The following is a 21,756-nucleotide window of genomic DNA, read 5'->3' as shown; positions in this document are numbered from 1 at the left end:
GATTGTGGGTGTGTTTGCCTGGGCTTCTGGAAGTACAGGCTGGTGAGGGGAGGTCATCCACCCTGACTCTGAGAAGGCCTGGAGTTTTCAGCTTTAAAAAAAAAAAAAGCCTATGTACTTGAAATTTTCCACAGGTACCATCGTCACTTGCTTGGACTATTTCAGTGGGCTCTTAATTGGTTCTGCCTTTGTCCCCTTCAGATTATTCTCAACAGATTATTCAGATTCTGTAAATAAGCTTTGGTTACTGTTCTAATCTCTTTTTTTTCTCTCTGTTCATTTCATCTACATTTACTGTTCACCTACTTACTGTTAGTTGAATAGTCACATTCTCACTCAGGGCCTATATATTTATTGTTTCACTTTCTCTGATGCCAGATACCTATGTCACAACCTTCTGATTTGGTGCCACTTTCTCTATAACCCATCCCCCCAATCATCCTATTTACCGTAATTTGTTTGATTTGGGGGTCATACCTGACTGTATGCAGGGCTCATTTCTGGCTCTGAGTGCAGAGATCACTCCTGGTAGGGTTCAAGGGACCGTATGGGCTGCTGAGGATTGAACCTGGATCAGCTGTGTGCAAGGCAGCTCCCTCCCACTGTACTATCTCTCTAGCCCCGATCACTATTTCCCATATTGTGTCTTTTTTCTCTGTAGTACTTTTTACTATCCAAAAAATTGCATATTTAATTTAGTTTTTTCTTGCCCAAGATTGTTTAGTGATGAATTTGTAGCCCTTGAACAGTGCCTGACACGTTATAGAATCTCAGTAACTCCTGACTGGATGAATGAATGGATAGTTAGGATAGTTGGATGAATGAGAAGATGGTTGGTTGGTTAGGATGGAAGTCAGATTAGGCAAAAGTTTAATTTGCTTTTAAATATATCTTGTTTGCAAATGTTGCCGAATGGTGATGTAAAAAATACAGGTAAAGTGACATATCATGGAAATGTGGAATTTTGTTTGAATCAGTTTTCTGAAACATGGGAGACTAATATAACTTGGGGTACTTGGTTTATCATTCTAATTTCATATGGTACAACCTAACTTTAAAAAGACTTCTAACTTTAAAGATATTTCTAACTTTAAAAATACTTTTATTTCCAATTGGAGGGTGAAGTGATAGACAGTGGGTAGGACCCTTACCTTGCAGGTGTACACTCCGGGTTCAATCTCCGGCATCCCATATGGTTCCCCAAGCTCTTCCAGGAGTAGTTTCTGAGTGCAGAACCAAGAGTAAACCCTGAGTATCACCATGTCTAGCCCAAATCTAAAACAAACAAAAAATCCCATAAAACCTTTATTTCCAATCATGTAACATTAAGAATATGTATTTTAAAGAGTGTTTTTGTATAAATTATTTGAAACTGGACAGTAAATTATAATGCAGTGAAGGGCTTTAAAATTAAAAAAAAACTCGTTTTAGAATTCATTATAACTCAACCAGCTTTTTATTTTTAATAAGTTAGAAGGGCCCTATCCACTTGGGAATATCATGGTACAAAATCACAAATTACTACAGCTAACATGACTCTGATCCTTGGTCCTGTGGCCATTGTGTGTCTTTAAAAAGCACAAACTCTGACCCCACACTGAAGTGAAGTTCTTATTATTTTCTTACAGTGCCGGTGATCGAACCTAGAACCTAACATGAAAGCTGTGCTCTATTTGTGAGTCATGTTCCTGGCCCCTCAGTTTAGGTCCTTTAAAATCTGACTCAAGAAGACACACACATGCTGTCTATATATAAAACTTTTTTTATATATAAAAATGTAACTGAAACAAGTTCAGAATCTTAAATATTACCTGTTGTTTTAATTACTGAAACTGATTAGCTTGGAAAGCTGTAGCATTTAATTTCTTATATCTTGCCCACAGTCAAGATAATGAAGTCTGCAAATTTTTAATTATTGGTAATACCACACCATAGAACCTTCCTGACTGGCTTAGTTCCATGTCATTAATTTTACTATATTGGTCTGATCACACAATAGCAATGTCCTGCTGACTCCTATGTTGTTTATTGAGGGAAATAAGACTGAAAAGCTACGTTAGAGCTCTATATGTTTTTTAATGAGAAAGTGTAAGATTGACTCTTGAGTAAAACCAGCCATCTAAGACCATTTATTTATACTACTAACAATTACTTGTATGCCTTTAGGGGAAAAACAAACCAGCCAGCTGTATAGGTCTTTTAGGTAGCTATGGTAACTTTGCACAGTTAGTACCTTATTAGGGAACTAGTAGAGAAAAAATATTTTTTTCTTACATTTTAGTGTTTTGCATTATTTTTTCTTTTTGGGCCACACCTGGTGATGGTCAGGGGTTACTCCTGCCCCTTCACTCAGGAATTACTCCTGGCGGTGCTCAGGGGACCATATGGGATGCTGGGAATCGAACCTGGGTCAGCCACGTGCAAGGCAAACGCCTACCCGCTGTGTTATCTCCAGCCCCCTGTCTTGCATTTTATATATAGTACAATACTAAAATTTTAGAGATGGTTAGTTATGTATCTAGCACTAATCTGTTATACATAGACTTGTCTGCAAAAAAAGTAGAAATTTACATGCCAGCCCTCTTTGAAACACTTTGAATATAGATAATTTTTATATTTTAATTAGTTTATGCAATATTGGATTTAGATTTTTTTAAATAAATAATTCAGCAAAGAAATGTTCTGTACTGGGGCCTGTGGGGAGGAATGTATGCTCAGGGCACATTTCTAGAGTTATGGCATTTGGTCTCACAAGTAAATTTAGAATTTATTCTTGTAAAGACAATGAACATCTGAAGAGGTGAAGTGCTGAGCTTATAACCCAGTTATTAGTTGCAGAGCTTAGAACCAGCTGTCCTAATTTGGGTTTCTCAGCAATCCAGCTTGTCTCTTTACTTTATAATTCGTAATCACTTATTAGCCTTAAGTTAGTATTATAATGCTTTGTGACATAAAAGATTTCTGACAGTGGCATTTTAGCTTCACATTGATCTAAGTAAAATACTTTTCCAATTTCACATGAGGGGGTTGAGACTTAAAGATGGTTAAGTTCTGTCCATATTATGTCCCATTGCTGGTAAGAGGTAGAGCCAAAATATGAACATAGGTTTCTAATTCCAAAAGTAGTGCTATTTGAGCCCCTTTATAATTGAGAATTAGTGGAGGTATTGTATTCCACAGTTCTAGAAATTAAATATTGTAAGGACCTTGAAAATAAGAACCTGTCAATCACTTGAAAACAAGTATTTTCTGAATTGCAAGAAATTAATGGTTTCATCGCTGAGAAGAAAACTTATTAAATAAACTTATCACTTGCTAAGAAACCAAACCAATGAACTGGTTTGTTTTTTTTTTTTCATACCACCCACTTCAAATCGTTTACATATTGTGCAACACTTGTAAATTTATGACATTCTCCGAGATGTTAGAAATCTCCTCACCTCAGCTGGCTAGGGAGGAGTGCTGCTGGGAAGAGTCCACATGCTGTCAGCATTTCTTTCCTGGAATAAATTCTTTCCAGGTCTCTTACTGGCAGAGCTATACCTGGAATTCTAACCTTTAGGAATGTTTAGCATTCCATGTGTTTTATTTCCTTTTCAAAAAGGAGTTTTGTGTTACATTGTCAACTTTAAATTTAGCATAACTTCTAAAAGTATAAATTTAGTGTAACTCTCAACCTGCAGTATTTCGGCAGGCAATCCTGTTTGGTTTTTGCCTTTATGTTTTTGCATTAGAAAAATAGTTTTTCTTCATTGCTTAGGGTTTCAAAATGAGGAAAGTTAAGGTAGAAGGATATTTAGAATTTGTAAATCCCTTTTACAAATCCTTTTAATACATGACCTTTTAATGCAAAATCATTTAATAATTAATATAAAACCTTTTAATATTATGGTCAAGACATTAAAATTACCCCCCCCCCAATAACTATATTAGGACTACTGAAAGAGACAAAAACAGTATCTCAGTTAAGTATTATATTATTTAAAAAAATGTAGGATAATAGGAATTTTAGAGCTAAATTTAAATTTCCAACTGGGGTATACTCAGTTACTATTTATTTATTTATTTTGCTTTTTGGGTCACACCCAGCGTTGCACGGGGGTTACCCCTGGCTCTGCACTCAGGAATCACTCCTGGCGGTACTCAGGGGACCATATGGGATGCTGTGAATCGAACCTGGGTCGGCCACGTGCAAGGCAAATGCCCTACCCACTGTGCTATCGCTCCAGCCCCTCAGTTACTATTTAAGCAAAGCTGAAAGTTTATAGAAAGGAAGTCAAATCACTGAAATTTATTTATAATATACTGGCGATAGCACAGCGGTAGGGCGTTTGCCTTACAAGCGGCCAACATGGCCGACTCGAGTTCGATTCCTCTGCCCCTCTCAGAGAGCCCGGCAAGCTACCGAGAGTATCTCACCCGCAGGCAGAGCCTGGCAAGTTGCCCGTGATATATTCGATATGCCAAACACAGTAACAAGAAGTCTCATGATGGAGACGTTACTGGGCCCGCTCGAGCAAATCGATGAATAACGGGAGGACCGTGACCGTGACCGTGAATATACTGGCATCTATTAGACATTGGTAAATGAGAAAATGGATTGTGTCGTGATCTAGTTACCCAGCTGGCAAGAGAGCACCAGGGTTTCAGTTAATGGCTTCTAGTGAGCTCTGCTTAGCTCACTAATTTTATCAATTATTACATGTAGGTACAAGTATCACTGTAAACATCTTAAGATGTTTTTTCAGATATTCCTACTTGCCAGGTAGGAATAGGTTGCAGATGCCAAATATGGGGCCAGAGAGATAGTTCATTGAATAGGATGCTTGCCTTGCACACCGCTGACCTAGGTTCAATTCCTGGCATCCATATGGTCCCCTGAGCACCACCAGGAGTATTTTCTGAATGCAGAGCCAAGTGTAATCCTGAACATGGTAGGGTGTGACTCAAGAACAAATAACAACAAAAAGAAATAGCATCAAAGTTTGTTGAATTATAATTATGTTGGAGGTGGGGAGAGAGAGACAGAGAGAGAGAGATAGAGAGAATATACAGTATTGCTGGAAAATGATATTTGATCATTTTCCTTGTGATGTATAGTAGAAAATATGCTTTGGTTAAGAATAGTATATGTAAAATTCTCATGTGATATGCTGAATATTTCTTTATGGCTAAATATCCAGACATGAATCTTTCAGGAGGATATGGCTCTTGAGAGAGAATTTTATTGCAGGAAAGAAAGACATCTGCCATATAGTTCTCATCTCAGCTTTTTGCCTATCTCAATTTTTGTTTTGTTTTATTTGTTTCAAGTAACATTGGATTTCTGTTTGTTTTGTTTTGTTTTGCACTTATACCTGCTGTACTCAGGGCTTACTCCTGATTCAGGGATCACTGCTGGAGGGCTCAGGGGACCATCTGTGGTGCTGGGATTGAACATGGGTCAACTGCATACAAAGTAAGCACCCTACCTATCTCTTCAGCCCCAACACTGGATATCGACTGGTACTTTTTATAAAGGAAAATACTGGAAATTTGACTGTTCTTCCATTTTTGCTCACAAAATGGACCAAGACCATTCATTTCCACTGGGTTCTTAAGTTCCAAAAGATTTTCCCATATGAATCAGTAGATGAGTGTTTTTTGTGCAAACATAATTTCATTTCTGTAGGGCAAATGCTCAGGAGTGTAGTTGCTGGGTTGCATGGTAGTTGCATTTGTTGTTGTTATTGTTTGCTTTTAGAAATTGCTAGACTTTTCCAGAGAGGACAGAGGGATCCTTAGCTTATGTGCAAAAGCTTGACAATCACTGCTACAAAGATAGTTAGCAAAGCTGATGTAATCTATACAATAAGAAAATGTTCTTATGTTGGTATAATAAAAGTTAAAAAGAACAAAACAACTTTCATTCTCAGACTTGAAAATTCAAAACCTATTCTTTATAATCATAGAGCAGGTTGTTGTTATTACAGGAGCACAGACAAACTGCAAGTTTTTCTCCTGTGTATTATATAGTTATATATAATAGGACTCATTTCATGCTCAAGTATGAGGCTGAGAACAGATTATTTTTTTTCCCTTTATTTTATTTTATTTTATTTTTTTTTTACAGTTGTAGATTTACAATTTTTTGTGCTTTGGTTTCAATTATACAATGATCAGATACCCATCCCTCCACCAGTGCCCATTTTCCACCACCATGGATAATATCCCTCCCACCCCCATCCCCCCATCCCCCCTGTCTCTGTGGCAGGGCAATCCCCTGTGTTCTCTCTCTCCTTTTGGGTGTTGTGGTCTGCAAAAGAGGCATTGAGTGGCAAACATGTTCAGTCCATAGTCTACTTTCAACATGCATCTCCCCTCCTGGGAGGATCCTCCAAACACCCTTTATTTGGTGCTCCCTTCTCTATCTGAGCTGCCCTTTCCCCTAGAATGCCCGGCTGGCCTCTAAGCTATGGAGAAATCCTCCTGGTGCTGATCTCAGCTATTCTTGGGTATTAATCTCATACTTTGTTACTTTATATCCCCCAGATGAATGCAATCTTTCTATGTCTATCCCTCTCTTTCTGACTCATTTCGCTTAGCATGATACTTTCCATGTTGTACCACTTGTATGTAAATTTCATGACTTCATCTTTTCTAACAGCTACATAGTACTCCATTGTGTAGATGTACCAAAGTTTCTTTAACCAGTCATGAGAACAGATTATTTTAATGCAGGATATGTGTCAAAAACACGACTACTAAAGATCATGATGAAAACACTGTTTGCCCTTAAAGAGTTGAGCGGGCAGGTACCCAAGCTTGCAGATATGATGTTGCCAAGAAGGAGACTGTGAAAGAGCTGCAAAAGCACACAGGGGTATAGGTGGATGCAAATTCAGATTGGCTAGAGGCCATAGGATTTGACAAAGAGGGAGGATGGGAGTTGGACTTCACAAGAGACTAGGTGTTTCCCAGGAGGTCTTGTGAGGAAATGTTATTCTTAGACGTTGCATTGAAGGGTTAAGAAAACATAGATGTTTTAGATCTCACCATACTTTGGTGGAAATCATTCATGCCTTTTTTTTCCCCCTTGGTTCTTTTTCCTAGACTAGGACCAATGAGGTCTCTTTCAAGCTGTATCAAAAATAAACTTAAAGAGGAATGATCAGAATAAATTATGGTTTTAGAGTCAGTTAACTAACAAATTGTAGTTGTTTCTGAGAGTTTTTATGTTATACCAGATATATTCTTGTCCCATAAACGAGGAAGGGTAGGTATGTTAATTATAACTGGAATTAGGTAACAAAGTCTTTTAACTCTCTTTCCATTGTACTGCCTACTTTTCAAGATAAGATTTTCAATGTGTTGTAATATTCTCAATGTATTAATTCCCTTCTCTTCTTATTCCTGGGCTGGAGTGATAGCACAGCGGTAGGGCATTCACCTTACAAGCGGCCAACATGGCCGACCCAAGTTCGATTCCTCCGCCCCTCTCGGAGAGCCCGGCAAGCTACCGAGAGTATTCGATATGCCAAACACAGTAACAACAAAGTCTCCAATGGAGATGTTACTGGGCCCGCTCGAGCAAATCGACGATCAACGGGAGGGCCTTTACCTTTACCTTTACCTTATTCCTGGAGTATTAGTATGCAAAGATACAAATTATACTATATTTTGTCTTTATTTTGGGGAAAATAATTAAGATCTGTTTTATTTAACTTGTATTTTAATATTTAAATTATGCTTTTAGGATAACTAATATCAAAATAGTATAGAAATACAGGCATATTTCCTTGTATACAGAGATGTATTTCTGGTCATCTGAATTCTTTTAGCAAGATGGGGACAGAGAGATAGCATAGAGGGTAGGGCACTTCCCTTGCATGTGGCCAATCTGTGTTCAAGCCCACACATTCCATATGGTACCCTGAGCACACCAGGAGTGATCCCAGGTCACAGAGCCAGGAGTAAGTCCTGAGTATCACCAGGTATGGCCCAAAAACAAAATAAAAATTTTAACAAGAGTAATAAAGTTATATTTCACCCATTCATCATTTATTCAGTCTCTCCTTTGTGGGGTAAATCTTTAAGAGCACCCAGTTTGGTGAGTGGCAATAACGTGAAGTAGTGTAAGATATTGCCATGAGCTTGCACCCAAAATGGGAAATAATTACCTGCCTGAACTGGGAGTAGAAGAGGGAGACTGAGGATTGGAAAAACAGGATCAGGCTGTACAACTTTAAAAATTTCTTTAAAGTAGTGACCAGAGAGACCTGTGGGGAAGGTGCTTGCCTTGCACACAGCTAAACTGGGTCCCATTCCTGACAACTACCTGTTGAGCCCCTCTAGGAGTGATTCCTGAGTATACAGCCAGGAATAAACAAACCATGAGCACAGCTAGGCATAGCCCCAAACCCTCAACCCCTCCAAAACCTAACACCAAGGCTTCTTAAGAAATACCCATCTTTAGGAGGCTGAAGAGATAGTACAAGGATTAAGGAATTTATTTTGAATGTGACCAATCCTGCTATAATTTCTGAATATAGGAATATACTCCTGAGCCAGGAGTAGCCTCCCACTGGAACCTCCCCTCTCCCCTCCATTAGATAATTTTTAAAAAGATATACCTTATATTTCTTATGATTAATTTCTGCTAGGTTATTCCTCTGCTACCATTGTTTTCATGATCACTGTTGAATTGTCTGAGGCTCACATTTTATTGTTATGCTTGCCAGGGGTCAAATACCTGCTGTGGTGTCAAGGATCACATTAGCAGTATTGAGACTCATACCCACATACCTACACATACAGAACAGGCACCTGACCTCTGAGTCACCAGCCTTGGACCCACTGTTGCGTTCTTTTAAAGCAAGAAGTAGGTTTTTGTCCCTTATCTCTTACAAAGCAATTACTTGTAAGTAGTATGACTTGGGCAAACCATAAATTATTGAATTTGTCTTTAATAACAGTAACAGCTAATGCTTGAAGAGCCCCTTTTATGTGCGAGACACTTTTTTTAGCCATATACCCATATACAGACAGACAGATATAAGGTTCATCCGTATTAGGTGTTATTAATTAGTAGCCCTATTTTACGTATGAGAAAGAAACCACACAGACATTCAGTGAAGTCTCAGAGCTAGTAAGTGACAAGGCTGGGATTTGCATCCTCACATACAAGATTCAGAATATGTGCTCTTTGTTCATGCTGTAAGCCCTCACTTCTTTAATGAATGTGTATTATCCATGTGTTAATGATCTACCCATGATCAATTTTTATTTAATGTTTATTTCATGGTAACTGAAGTATTCCAGGGTGGAAGATAATGCAGTTGTTTTCTGGCCTTTTGAATAGAACATGTTATTTTTCCCCATGAAAGGAGCTTGTGAGAAAATAATCAGAGAACTAAATGTTATTTTGAGATCTAGAAAATAGCTGTAATAGTCTTAAGAGAAACATTTTCTTAGTCATCATGTGGGAGGTAGAATTAATAGCATATTTTATTGAGGAAAAGATATATTAGAATAAACACTGACAAAAAGCAAGGATATGTAAATCTTTTTCTGAGTAAGAAAGAAGATCCAAAGACAATTTGTATACTTCAAATACTTCAAAGCAGTCAGTTTTCCTAACAAATTTTTCTTTCCTCAATCTCATATTTTATATTTATATTTAAAAGTTAACAATCTTCAGAGGGTAGAAATAAGCTTCATCAATTACAAAATGCAAGAAATATTTGCTCTTTTAATGTAGTTCCTGATATAGGAGTTTAACTCATAAGATCCAATTTTGATATTATTTTTATTTATTAAAGCTTTTAAAAAGTTCATAGGATAATCTGACCATCTCATCTTCTTCCTGTTCCCCCCCTGCCCATCCATAATTCATTGTGGTTTTTATGAAATCTGATAAGATATTAATGTTTTTCTAGTAAGTGCTCCAAAGAAGTAAAATAACAAATTCTTTGTACGTGAACAAAGTAGAATAAGCTGTTGAAACAAATTCTAGTAGTATTAACTTGGTGTGGTACTCTTTCTGTTCCGTCCTATAGCAGGGTCAGTATGTTTCTTTTTTTTTTTTCTTTTTGGGTCACACCCGGTGATGCACAGGGGTTATTCCTGGCTCATGCACTCAGGAATTACTCCTGGTGGTGCTCGGGGGACCATATGGGATGCTGGGAATCGAACCTGGGTCGGCTGCGTGCAAGGCAAACACCCTACCCGCTGTGCTATCGCTCCAGCCCCATTAGTATATTTCTTAATGTCCCTGCCTTGAGTACATTTTCTTTGCTTCAGATATTTCGACCTGCTTTATATTCCCTAAATATGCCACACACTCTCAGGCTCCCGTGATTTAGGCAAGATGCCTATATGTATTTTTTTTCTGGCTATATATGTTTTTTTTTTTCTGGCTAATGTTTCTGGCCATAACTCAGCAGTTACTTTTTTTCCCCCTTTTTGATAGTGTTTCCTGACACAAAGTCAAAGTGACTTGAATGCCAGTTCTCAACTTTCACTGTTCAAATAGCATCCCATGCATAACTTTCTTACAGTACTTATTATGCTGAGTTTTAATCCTGGGTTTCCTTAACTTTATCTGATGTGTTCGGTGTTTGGCACATGCGCGAGGTGGCAAATATTTACAGGATGAATGTGGTCAGCTGCTGCTTTCAGACTTCATTTTAACCGCTGGTGCTGCAGCAGGAGAAAGAATGGAAATTCCTTTAAGAGGAGAACATCTTGTGAGGCTTGTTCTGAGCTCTACTCCCATAGTAGACTGTTGGGAGTCTTATGTTGGAGAAGACACACATAGATGCAGCATGACCAAATGGAAGTGTGAGACAATAGAGACAGTGTTGAATTTATAACACATACTACCTGCATGGTTGAATTTACAATAGGCTTTTATTTTCTTTAAGTAGTATAAAAATCATCTTGCTTTTCTTGAGTTTGTATGGATGTTCCTTATATAATTCCCTGTAGGTTTATCTTTCTATAGTCTGTGTTTTGCAGAGAGAATTTTCAAGTCATACGTATTTTGAAATCCCTTTCTTCCTATAATACAAAGATTATTTTTATTATTAAGTTATGTATATTTTGGGGTTTGGGTTTTTGACAGGTCTTTAGATTTTTCTCCTGGCTCTGTGCTCAGGGGGCACTCCTAATAGGGCACAGGGTATCAAACCCAGGTTGGCCACATGCAAGATGAGCGCCTTACCCACTCTACTATGTCAGGTCTCCAAAGGTCATTTTTTTAAAACAAGGTGAGGAATTATCTTTGAGTCTACATTTTAAAAGCATAATCTTCTATGGGCTGGAGCAGGTAGGGTATTTGCCTTGCAGGCAACCAACCCGGGTTCAATTCCTCTGTCCTTCTCGGAGAGCCCAGCAAGCTACCAAGAGTATCCCGTCCTCATGACAGAGCCTGACAAGCTCCCCGTGGCTTATTTGATACGCCAAAAACAGTAACAAGTCTCACAATGGAGACATTACTGGTGCCCGCTCGAGCAAATTGATGAAAAACAGGAGGACAGTACAGAAAGTGCTAATCTTCTATAGGGCTATTAATGCATAAATCTAGTCACAAATACCCACAAGTGGGTGTATTGTATAATATACCCCAAATTGCATTATTACCAAACTGTTTAAGTTAATTGGTTAGACCTACTAATCAAGGGTCAGGGAGGTAATGGTAAGGGCTAGAACACAGGCCTGTTTCGCTGTGTGCCTACACATTCTTGGGCCCAAGTAGCGCCATGTCCCTGAGTAGGCCCTAGCATTGAACTCTGCACCTGTGTAGCTGGGCCAGATAGTACTAGGATTGGCACCCAGTCCCCTGGGAGCCCCCTCCCCTCAAATGAACATCGCCACTGAGGAGTTAAGTATATTGGGGGATTTTATTTGCTAAAACATTTTATATGTTATACTATATAATATGTGATATCTTTGCTTATTACCACAACTTTTTTTCCCACAAACTTGGTACGATGTCATTCTTAGTCAGCTAGCAAATTTACTTATTTTTATTAAAACATTTTATGTTTTTTGGGGCCAGAGAGATCGTACAGCAGATATGGCTGTTACCTTACATGCAGCAGATGAGATTCAATCTCCATGGTCCCCTAAGGATGGCCAAGAGTTATCCCTGAAAGTAGAACCAGGAGTAAGCCCTGAGAAGGGCCAGGTGTGACCGAAAGACAAAAAAATCCTTTATGTCTTTAATAAAACAATTACCTCATGTAAATATTACTATTCTCTAAAATATTAACTAGTAATATTTTGTTGATACTTCTAGCCTTTCTTAGTCAATATTACTTTTGTTTTGTTTCTCTAGAAAATAGACCTTGTGTGTAGTCAACTACGTTGGTGTCTAAGGCAACCAAATCTTCAGTGGAAGGCTTTGAATGAAGATTCAAGAAGCCACTTTAGTTGATTCAAAATGGGAACGACTAGTGATGAGATGGTGTCTGTGGAACAGACTTCCTCCTCCTCTTCCTCCTTCAATCCTCTGTGTTTTGAATGTGGGCAGCAACACTGGACAAAAGAAAACCACTTATACAATTATCAGAATGAAGTGGATGATGACCTGGTCTGCCATATTTGCCTTCAGCCTCTGCTGCAGCCACTTGATACCCCCTGCGGACACACGTTCTGCTCCAAGTGCCTCCGAAACTTCTTACAAGAGAAAGATTTTTGTCCGCTAGACCGGAAGAGACTTCACTTTAAGTTGTGTAAGAAGTCTAGTATTCTAGTTCATAAACTCCTGGACAAATTATTAGTATTATGTCCATTTTCTTCTGTGTGCCAAGATGTCATGCAACGCTGTGATCTGGAAGCCCATCTTAAAAACAGGTGAGCAGAAATATGAAAGAGGAGTTACTCTATGCTTTATAAAGGCTGATCCAAGAAATAAAAACTTGAAAAATTAAAAGGAGAACTTTTAGCTTGAAATTTTAAATTAAAAATTCTCTACCAAATATCAGTAAATAAATGGACAAATTAAATGTAGATAATTCATTATGTAAAATAGGTTGTGTGAAATAATAGCATGATTGTCAATAACTGAATATATAAGCTGTAGTGAAGATGTATACCATCTTCTATCTCTTCATTTCTGCTGCTATACTGTGAAGCTTTTATATTCATATGGTAGCAGTATATATTGATAGATCTTCTTTGCAAGTCATTTTGGCAGTTCATCTCATCTACAAATGTAAATATTCTTTTGTCTAGCTGATCAACCTAACAAAATAATTCAAAAGAAGGAAAAGTCATATATAAAAATATTGAGAGCAACATTGTGTATGGTTGGTTTTTCTCAGTCTATTTAAGAAGAGATGAAGGGTTCAGAATAATGATAGTATATCAACTCGATGGGATATTATGCAGCCAATAAAAATAATTTGGTTGCAACATAGAAATGTGTATACATAGTTTTATTTGCTAAGATCTTATAAGGATGACATGAGAAGTCAAGCAAACAAGAATTAGGAGTTGGGAATTTAAAAACATTTTGTGGAGGTGTTTGTCTAACCTGTCAAAGCTTTGTAAAGAGGTTAAGTAACTTTTTAGCCAGGTGAGTCTAATAATTTGAAGGGTTAAAATACCTTTCATGCTGTAAATAAACCAAAAAAAAATCAGAAAATAACACTCACAAGAAGAGTAGTGGTTTCTAAATTTTAAAGTGGAGCCAATTGTGACATATAAATCTGTAGTGATATTGTTTGCTGTGGGGAAAAATAGAGAAATGATATACAGGGTCCGGGATGTGGCTCAGTAAGAAAGCATATGTAGTCGTTAGACCTGGAGAGTGTGTTTCTAATAGACGATGCTTCTTTCATCAGTCTGACGGAGATAACTGGAGGCCCTGGAGCAGGTAGGATTGAGAACTGGATCCTCTCCAGTGTCTCCTGCATTGTGGCTTCAGGGTAATAAGGGTTTATATGTGGCACTGATTGCTCCAGTGCACAGGTAGACACTCCCTAGACTTGGTATGTTCTAGCCTTGAAAATAAGATCCATGACATTCTTTATGCTCTTACCCTATTAGAGGGAGTCTCAAGGCCACCCAGTTTCCAGGGGAGACCTCGCTTTGTGATAGGGGGAAGTATAAAACTTTGCAGTTGTTTCAAAGTCGTCACAATCCTGTACACAGCCTTACTTATTTGTTAGAAATTGAGGTTTCACTGAAATTTATAGAATGATCATGATTCATTGTGTAATGTGACCATTCTGTGCCCTTGTTCTTGATGTTTCAAAATCTCTTATTAGTACAGCAGTAATATTAGGAGTAGTTTGTATAAATCTGGTGATTTTGAGTATAAATTTGTCTTTTCTGTTTGAATTTCTGTTTTTAAATAGTATGCTTCAAACAATAGTATGTAAAAATTAAATAAAAATGAATTAAGGACAAAAAATAAAGCACAAACTGCCTAGTGAGGAAAACAAATCAGTATAACTATTCAAATAGAGTTGTTATGGAGAATTGTTAACAGTAAAGTTTGCACAATCAATTTGAAAAATATTCTGTTCCAGTTTGAGAACAACTGGATGTTTCCTCCTACAGTTAACAGATTTTTTGAAAGATACATGGGTTTTTAAATAAAACTATAGTTATTAACTAATTACCAATTAGTAAAAGAATTAAAACTTTTTAAAGACATGGGAAGGTGACAGTCTTTGAAAGAACTAAAGCCTTTAAAAAAATTTTTTATTCATTGTACTAAGCATTTTACAGTTTTTTAGTTGTGAAAATCTGCTAAGCATCATCACTTGTAAAGCATTTGTCATTCATGCTCTACTCCCTCATCTGTCTCATTTGTCAACAATTTAACATTTAACTATTTTTTCTTCCCTTAAAAATTTATGGTTAATACTGTTTTAAAAAGTTCTTAAAATATGCAGAAAACCTTATAGAAGCTTTTTTCCATGTTGTCATCTTTTCTGATTTATCAATTTGTTCCTAATGTGAATCATGATGGGAATGATGCCACCATTATTGTCACCTGAGTTAATTCTTGGGCAGTTTTTCCCTGTGAAGAGAGCCAGAATAGTGGGGACTGGAAGTATAACCTTCAGTAGGAACAGATAAGTCTTCATTTTGTTGTTTTTAATTTTGTTTGGGGCCACACGCAGCACTAGTCAGGGGTTACTCTTGGCTCTGTGCTCAGGGATTACTCCTGGTAGGGGCCAGGGGACCATGTGGGATGCCAGGAATCAAACCTGGATTGACTGTGTGCAAGGCAAGCACCCTACCCTCTGTACTATCCCTCTGACTTTAAGTTTTCAGTTTGACTTTGGCTGCTACAAGAACTTTTTGGTTTTGTTTTTAAAAATTTGTAAGACAAATATACAAAAACACCTTCATAGTGGGTTTTTTTTTTCCCCCCCAGAAAAAGCTACTCAGCTGGTCTGTCTCAACCACTCACTTTCCCCTTTGTGAAAGTGCAACCCTTAACCTGTGACAAATCTCACTGCTTCCAATTCCCTCCTTAAAGGCAGCCTGCTGTCCAGAATTCCATCCCTGTTTGCATTGTCTGAGCACAAGCCAACCCTAATCTAATTAAATGTTTCATTTTTTTTCTATTGATTTCTATTTAATTTCCTTGGTGCTGGTCTCTTTCTACACTGTTAGCTGCTTGAATAATCCAGGTTATGTAGCCCAGGGTCAATTAGGGCTTGTGTTAAATACTCCTTTTTGTTTATTGAGTTTTAGGTACCACCTGACAGTGCTCAGAGGCCGCTCCTGCTGGAGGATCATTTTTGGTGGTGCTCAGAAGACCAAATGCCATGTGAGGCATTGTTCACATGCAGAGCAAGAGCCTTAATCCCTATTCCTGTGCCTGGAATGCTCCATTTTGAAAAATGATTTTATTTTGTTGTTTGATTTTTGTTTTTTAATCATCAGGGAGGCCTTTCCACTGACACATTCTGTTATTATTTCTAGGTACAAGTTAGTGGAACAAATTGTTTTTTAAAACTATCAAAGGAATCAAAGGAGCTCTATAAGAATGGGTTTTTTAATATGATAATACAGGAAAGAACAGACATCTGTGAAATTAGATCCACTTTTGCTTGGATAGGGTTCTGCAATGTAACGCCTATGATATAGTTAGGTTTCACATTTTGTTTCTCTTGGTATAGTGAGGATCTCTTGGTATAGAGTGGTGATGAGGACTCAATAGAACATTGTATATAAATGACCTTTACTTAGTGACTGAAATATATTAGCCACTAAGCAGTGTTAGTTTCTGTTTTTCAGCAGGTAAGTGTCTCTATAGAGAGTCTTATTGGATCTCAAAGAGTTCTGGTTCTCCTTCACTAATTCCTTTTTCCTTCTCCCTCCCTTTAGATTATTGAGTCACTTTGTCCCATGAGGGGGTCTTATGGAAAAGAATTGACAGCTTTGAATCATTTCTAATATATGTCATATATAAATTTCTTAGGATCTGTCTTCTATTTTGTTTGCTTAGAGCCAAACAAGCTAGCAGGGCTAGAGTGATAGCACAGCGGGTAGGGCATTTGCCTTGCATGCGGCCAACCTGGCCAACCTGAGTTCGGTTCCTCCGCCCCTCTCAAAGAGCCCAGCAAGCTACCGAGAGTATCTCGCTCACACTGCAAAGCCTGGCAAGCTACCTGTGACGTATTCAATATGTCAAACACAGTAACAGTTGTCACAGTGGAGAGCAAATTGATGAACAACAGGAAGACAGTGACAGTGATTAAGATTAAAAAGATGCACTGTTTGGGTCTTCTGAACTGCTTTTTACTTAGAATTACTGCCTTGCTGTGGTATAAACTATCACCTCTTTTGCTTTTAAATCATCTGGTAACTACCTGATTTTTTCTTTGTTATGTTTTGTTTTTTTTCCCTTAAGATGTCCTGGAGCTTCTCATAGGAGAGTTGCCCTAGAGAAAAGGAAAACTAGTAAAACTCACACAGAGCTTGAGACTGAAAATGGACCTGCACTAATAGATATTCCAAGTACTTTAGCACCCGAAACAGACTGTTTGGGGCCAGGCAGAGTGCCTGCTGAAGGGACCTTGACCTCGGCCTCTCTTCCCTCCTGGACCGAGGAACCTGGCCTAGACAACCCAGCCTTCGAGGAGACTGCTGCAGCCGACTGTATGTACCCAGTGCCTCCTGTGGTCCTAGCCCACACTGCTTCCACTTTTCTCAGTGGATCATGTCATTGTGATATAACTCACCCACCTATAATTCATCCTTTGACTTGTGCAGTTTTAATAGTTTACATTAGCGAAACAACATGAACTTGCTTGAGGATGGTGATCCTTTCCCATTCTTCTACTGTAGTTTGTGAACTCACTAGGCATTAACATGCTGTTCAGTGTGTGTGCATTTAAAATACTTGTTTTAGATCAGTTAACAAGTAACATCACTGTAGCACTGTAGCACTGGCCTCTCATTGTTCATCGATTTGCTCAAGCGGGCCCAGTAACATCTCCATTGTGAGGCTTGTTGTTACTGTGTTTGGCATATCGAATACGTCATGGGTAGCTTGCCAGGCGTTGCAATGCAAGCGAGATACTCTGGTAGCTCGCCAGGCTCTCTGAGAGGGGCGGAAGAATCAAACCTGGGCCGACCAGGTTGGCTATGTGCAAGGCAAACGCCCTACCCGCTGTGCTATCGCTCCAGCCCAAATACGGCAAAACAATAAAATCAGTATATCAGGTTTAGTGCTTACTGAGTCAGGTTCTAAGTCAGGTGCTATATATTCAGAGACTGATTTATTCATGTGACACTTTTATAAAATTTTTGGGAACCAGATGAGAAAACTTAGTCCTGAGATAATAATTTTTGGAGCTCCAACAACCAGACAGAACCTGAGTATATACCTGTCTCAAAGGCCATGCCTATGACTGTTGTCAATCTCAGTGGCAGCTGCTGATCTGTCGGTACAACCCCTAGGTAATGAACAGAAAACCTGTATTCAGTGATCTTGGGGCTCTCTCAATAGTTGGTGTGAGGTATTTGCTTATGAAAATGATTCTCTATAAAGTCTCAAGTTTACAATAAATTCAAGGTTTTTCCTACCACAACTAGAACTCTTACCTTAAAGTGATCTTTAAATGTGACATAATTCTGACAGCACTGTGGTGATCTATACCATTGCGTTATTTATGATTGCTTCATGGACGAAACCTTCTCTTATCTGTTAAGACAAAAATACATAGTCCTAATATTTATCAGATCATTGTGTCCCCCATCAAGTTTTTGATTATTGATCATCTTTGGAAGAACAAACATTTACTTAATCTTAACATATTGTTGGGGGAGGGTTATCATTCTGGTTCTCTTATCTAGTGGTGTTGCTTATTTATTTATTGCCTGTTAACATAGGATGACTTACTTACCTAAAACTAAATCAGAATTATAAAACGTCTTTCTTTCCATCTATTTTTCTCTCATTTTTAACTTGACAGCCACACAACAGCCACTTAGTTTACCAGAAGGTGAAATCACCACAATTGAAATTCACCGGTCTAATCCTTATATTCAGTTAGGAATCAGCATTGTGGGTGGCAATGAAACGCCACTGATTAACATTGTTATTCAGGAAGTCTATCGGGATGGAATAATCGCCAGAGATGGAAGACTCCTTGCTGGAGACCAGATTCTTCAGGTATTGATGTTTAACCATTCTGTTAATGTGTACCCTTTCCTTTTTATTCATAAGTTTAAAACTCATATATTAGTCATATGTTTAGAACTGCTGAATTCTAAACATAATGTATTATTGTGGAACCTGGATTACTTAAAGGTTGTTTTACAATTTTTACGTGTGAAACAGAACGATCTGTCATTTCCCCGTATCTATAGAATGTATTTATTATTTTTATACTATATTTTCAGTTCAAGTTTTCAATCCCACATATGACTCAGCTTCTTTTACTTGGGTTTTATGGCCCAGTTGGATTGTCTCTGGCTGGGACTCCTTGGTTGACTGTTTCAGGCTACCCTTATCCACAATGAAAGTTGTTTAACCCATCAATCTTATTGCTAGTCCAATTTCCTATCTGTTACCCTCACTGTCTGATACATCTTTCTCTAATTGATTATCAGAACTGATAAAAGATAGAACCAGGCAATACTTTTAACCTATACCATAAACTTTAGCAGAGCCTGGCAAGCTCCTGCGGCATATTCAATATGCCAAAAACAGTAACAAGGATGTGTCTTATTCCCCTGACCCTGAAAGAGCCTCAAATGTGGCACCGTTAGGAAGGACAAGTAAGGAGAGGCTGCTAAAATCTCAGGGCTAGGATGAATGCAGACGTTACTGGTGCCCACTCGAGCAAATCAATGAATAATGGGATGACAGCGATATACTGAAAACATAAACTTTAAGGTAGAATTTAAAAATAGCCACTTCCTAGAAAGGGACATTCCTTCACTGCTGGTGGGAATGCCGACTGGTTCAGCCCTTTTGGAAAACAGTATGGACGATTCTCAAAAAATTAGAAATTGAGCTCCCATTTGGCCCAGCAATACCACTCCTGGGAATATATCCCAGAGAGGCAAAAAAGTATAGTCGAAGTGACATCTGCACTTGTTTGTTCATTGCAGCACTGTTTACAATAGCCAGAATCTGGAAAAAAAACCTGAGTGCCCGAGAGAACAGATGACTGGTTAAAGAAACTTTGGTACATTTACACAATGGAGTACTGTGTAGCTGTTAGAAAAGATGAAGTCATGATATTTACATACAAGTGGTACTACATGGAAAATATCATGTTAAGTGAAATGACTCAGAAAGAAAGGGATAGACACAGAAAGATTGCATTCATCTGGGGAACATAAAGTAACAAAATAGGAGACTAACACCCAAGAATGGCTGAGATTAGTACCAGAAATTTTACTCCATGGCTTGAAGGCCAACCACACATGCTAGGGGAAAAGGGAGCTCAGATAGAGAAGGGAACACCAAATAAAGGTGTTGGGAGGATCCTCCCAGGATGGGAGAAGCATGCTGAAAGTAGACTATAGACCAAACATAATTGTCACCCATTGCCTCTTTTGCAAACTACAACACCCAATAAGAGAGAGAGAACAAAAGGGAATGCCCTGCCACAGAGGCAGGGTGGGATGAGGGGATGGGGGGTGGGAGGGATACTGGGATCCGTGGGGGAGGGGGGGGAATGGCCACTGGTGGAGGGATGGGTATTTGATCATTGTATAATTGAAACCCAAGCACAAAAATTTGTAAGACTACAACTGTACCTCATGATGTCTCACTAATAAAAATTTAAAATAAAATAAAATAAAAATAGCCACCTCTTGGGGCTGGAGCTATAGCACAGCGGGTAGGGCATTTGTCTTACACGTGGCCAACCTGGGTTCGATTCCCAGCATCCCATATGGTTTCCGGAGCACCGCCAGGAGTTATTCCTGAGTGCATGAGCCAGGAGTAACTCCTGGGCATCATTGGGTGTGACCCAAAAAGCAAAAAAATAATAATAATAAATAAAATTTTTAAAAAATTTAAAAAATAAAAAATAAATAAAAATAGCCATCGCTTATTGACTCCCTGATGCTTCTCAGCAAACAATCTTTCACTAACCCGTGATACAGCCCATCACCTCTTCCCTTTCAGAAAATGATCTTTAAGAAGAAATAATTGTTCCTATAAAATAGCTAGGGACAAGATGATATTTTATTAGTGTGCATATTGAAATTGAGGGAATGGGTATGGTTAGAATTATACTGCAGAGAATTGGAATTTATCTCAATACCAGCCTAGATATTTGAGTCATAATTGAGCAGTAATCCAAACTTAAAGAATTGATAACTTCTTAAAGGAAAGGAAAGAAATATTTGTGAAGAAAAAGTATCTCCTTGAAAGCCAGGCTTACAAACTCTTTCCTCCTTGTTTTCACTCTTCAGATCTTCATAATGATCTGTTGATATCTCTTTATTTTTTTTGCAGTCTTCATTATTTCATACCTAATTTAGAACAAAATCTTATTATGACCTCCTACACCCAACTCTCCATACTTTAATCTGATACTACATACCGACCACCAGATTAATCAGCCTGTAACTATTTTTCTTGGGAAACAATATTGCAGATCTTCTGTGGTCTCTTATACAAACTGTCACCTTACCCTTAATTTTTCAGTTCAGGCATAGCAGGTTGGTTTTTTATTTAATTATATCTACACCCTGTACGAGTTGCTGACGAGACAGTGAAGAGCAAAACTCTGTTCCAGTTCTCATGGGATTTATACTCTAGTAGAAAAACTAGATAGGAACTTTCTGGCTTCCCTCCAGACAATTTATTCCCAGTTCAGCCTGTCTTCATTGTGTTAACAGTCTGCTTTCTTCCTTAAATTTTTGTTTAGTTATCCCCACCCATTATGACCTCTTATTACTTAATTACTCACATAGCTTAGCAAATCATATACAATAATATGGTATAGCGTTTGTTTTTCTACATTAAAAGATACACTGTTTTTTTCTACATTAAAAAAATACACTACATGAAAAATCAAACTGTGTATGATTCTATTAAATAGCCTATTTGGAAGGGAGAATCAGATAGTCTTGTAGCTTTTTGCTTTGCAGCCTTTGAGTTGTTTGAAGAGAAAGGTTGTTGCTGTTCTATCAGTTTCACTGTTAAAAACAATACAACTTTTAGCCAAACTAGTAACGTGTTGTATTGTATGGACTGAGGCTTATAAGCATTTATGGGCCTTGGTGGTCAAGAGAGCAGTCAGTGGCTTGCTTTTTGCTCTCATTATGTACAGTGGC

General features: G+C 38.1%; 1 protein-coding gene across 2 annotated transcripts in view; it reads left to right on the top strand.

Annotated features, from left to right (window-relative positions):
* Positions 1-21,756, top strand: part of LNX2 (ligand of numb-protein X 2) — a 72,129-nt gene that overhangs the window by 23,596 nt on the left and 26,777 nt on the right. For both annotated transcript variants that reach the window (XM_056110043.1, XM_056110044.1), the window contains exons 2-4: positions 12,320-12,837; positions 16,862-17,109; positions 18,429-18,628. In XM_056110043.1, coding sequence (XP_055966018.1) covers positions 12,425-12,837; positions 16,862-17,109; positions 18,429-18,628 — 861 coding nt within the window. In that variant the 5' untranslated portion in view covers positions 12,320-12,424. The remainder of the gene's footprint in view (positions 1-12,319; positions 12,838-16,861; positions 17,110-18,428; positions 18,629-21,756) is intronic.

Source organism: Sorex fumeus, unplaced genomic scaffold (genome assembly GCF_029834395.1).
Source record: "Sorex fumeus unplaced genomic scaffold, SorFum_2.1 ptg000008l, whole genome shotgun sequence".
Classification (NCBI taxonomy): domain Eukaryota; kingdom Metazoa; phylum Chordata; class Mammalia; order Eulipotyphla; family Soricidae; genus Sorex; species Sorex fumeus.
The sequence above is the reverse complement of the archived record's forward strand: the minus strand, read 5'-3'. Positions and strand labels throughout refer to the sequence as shown.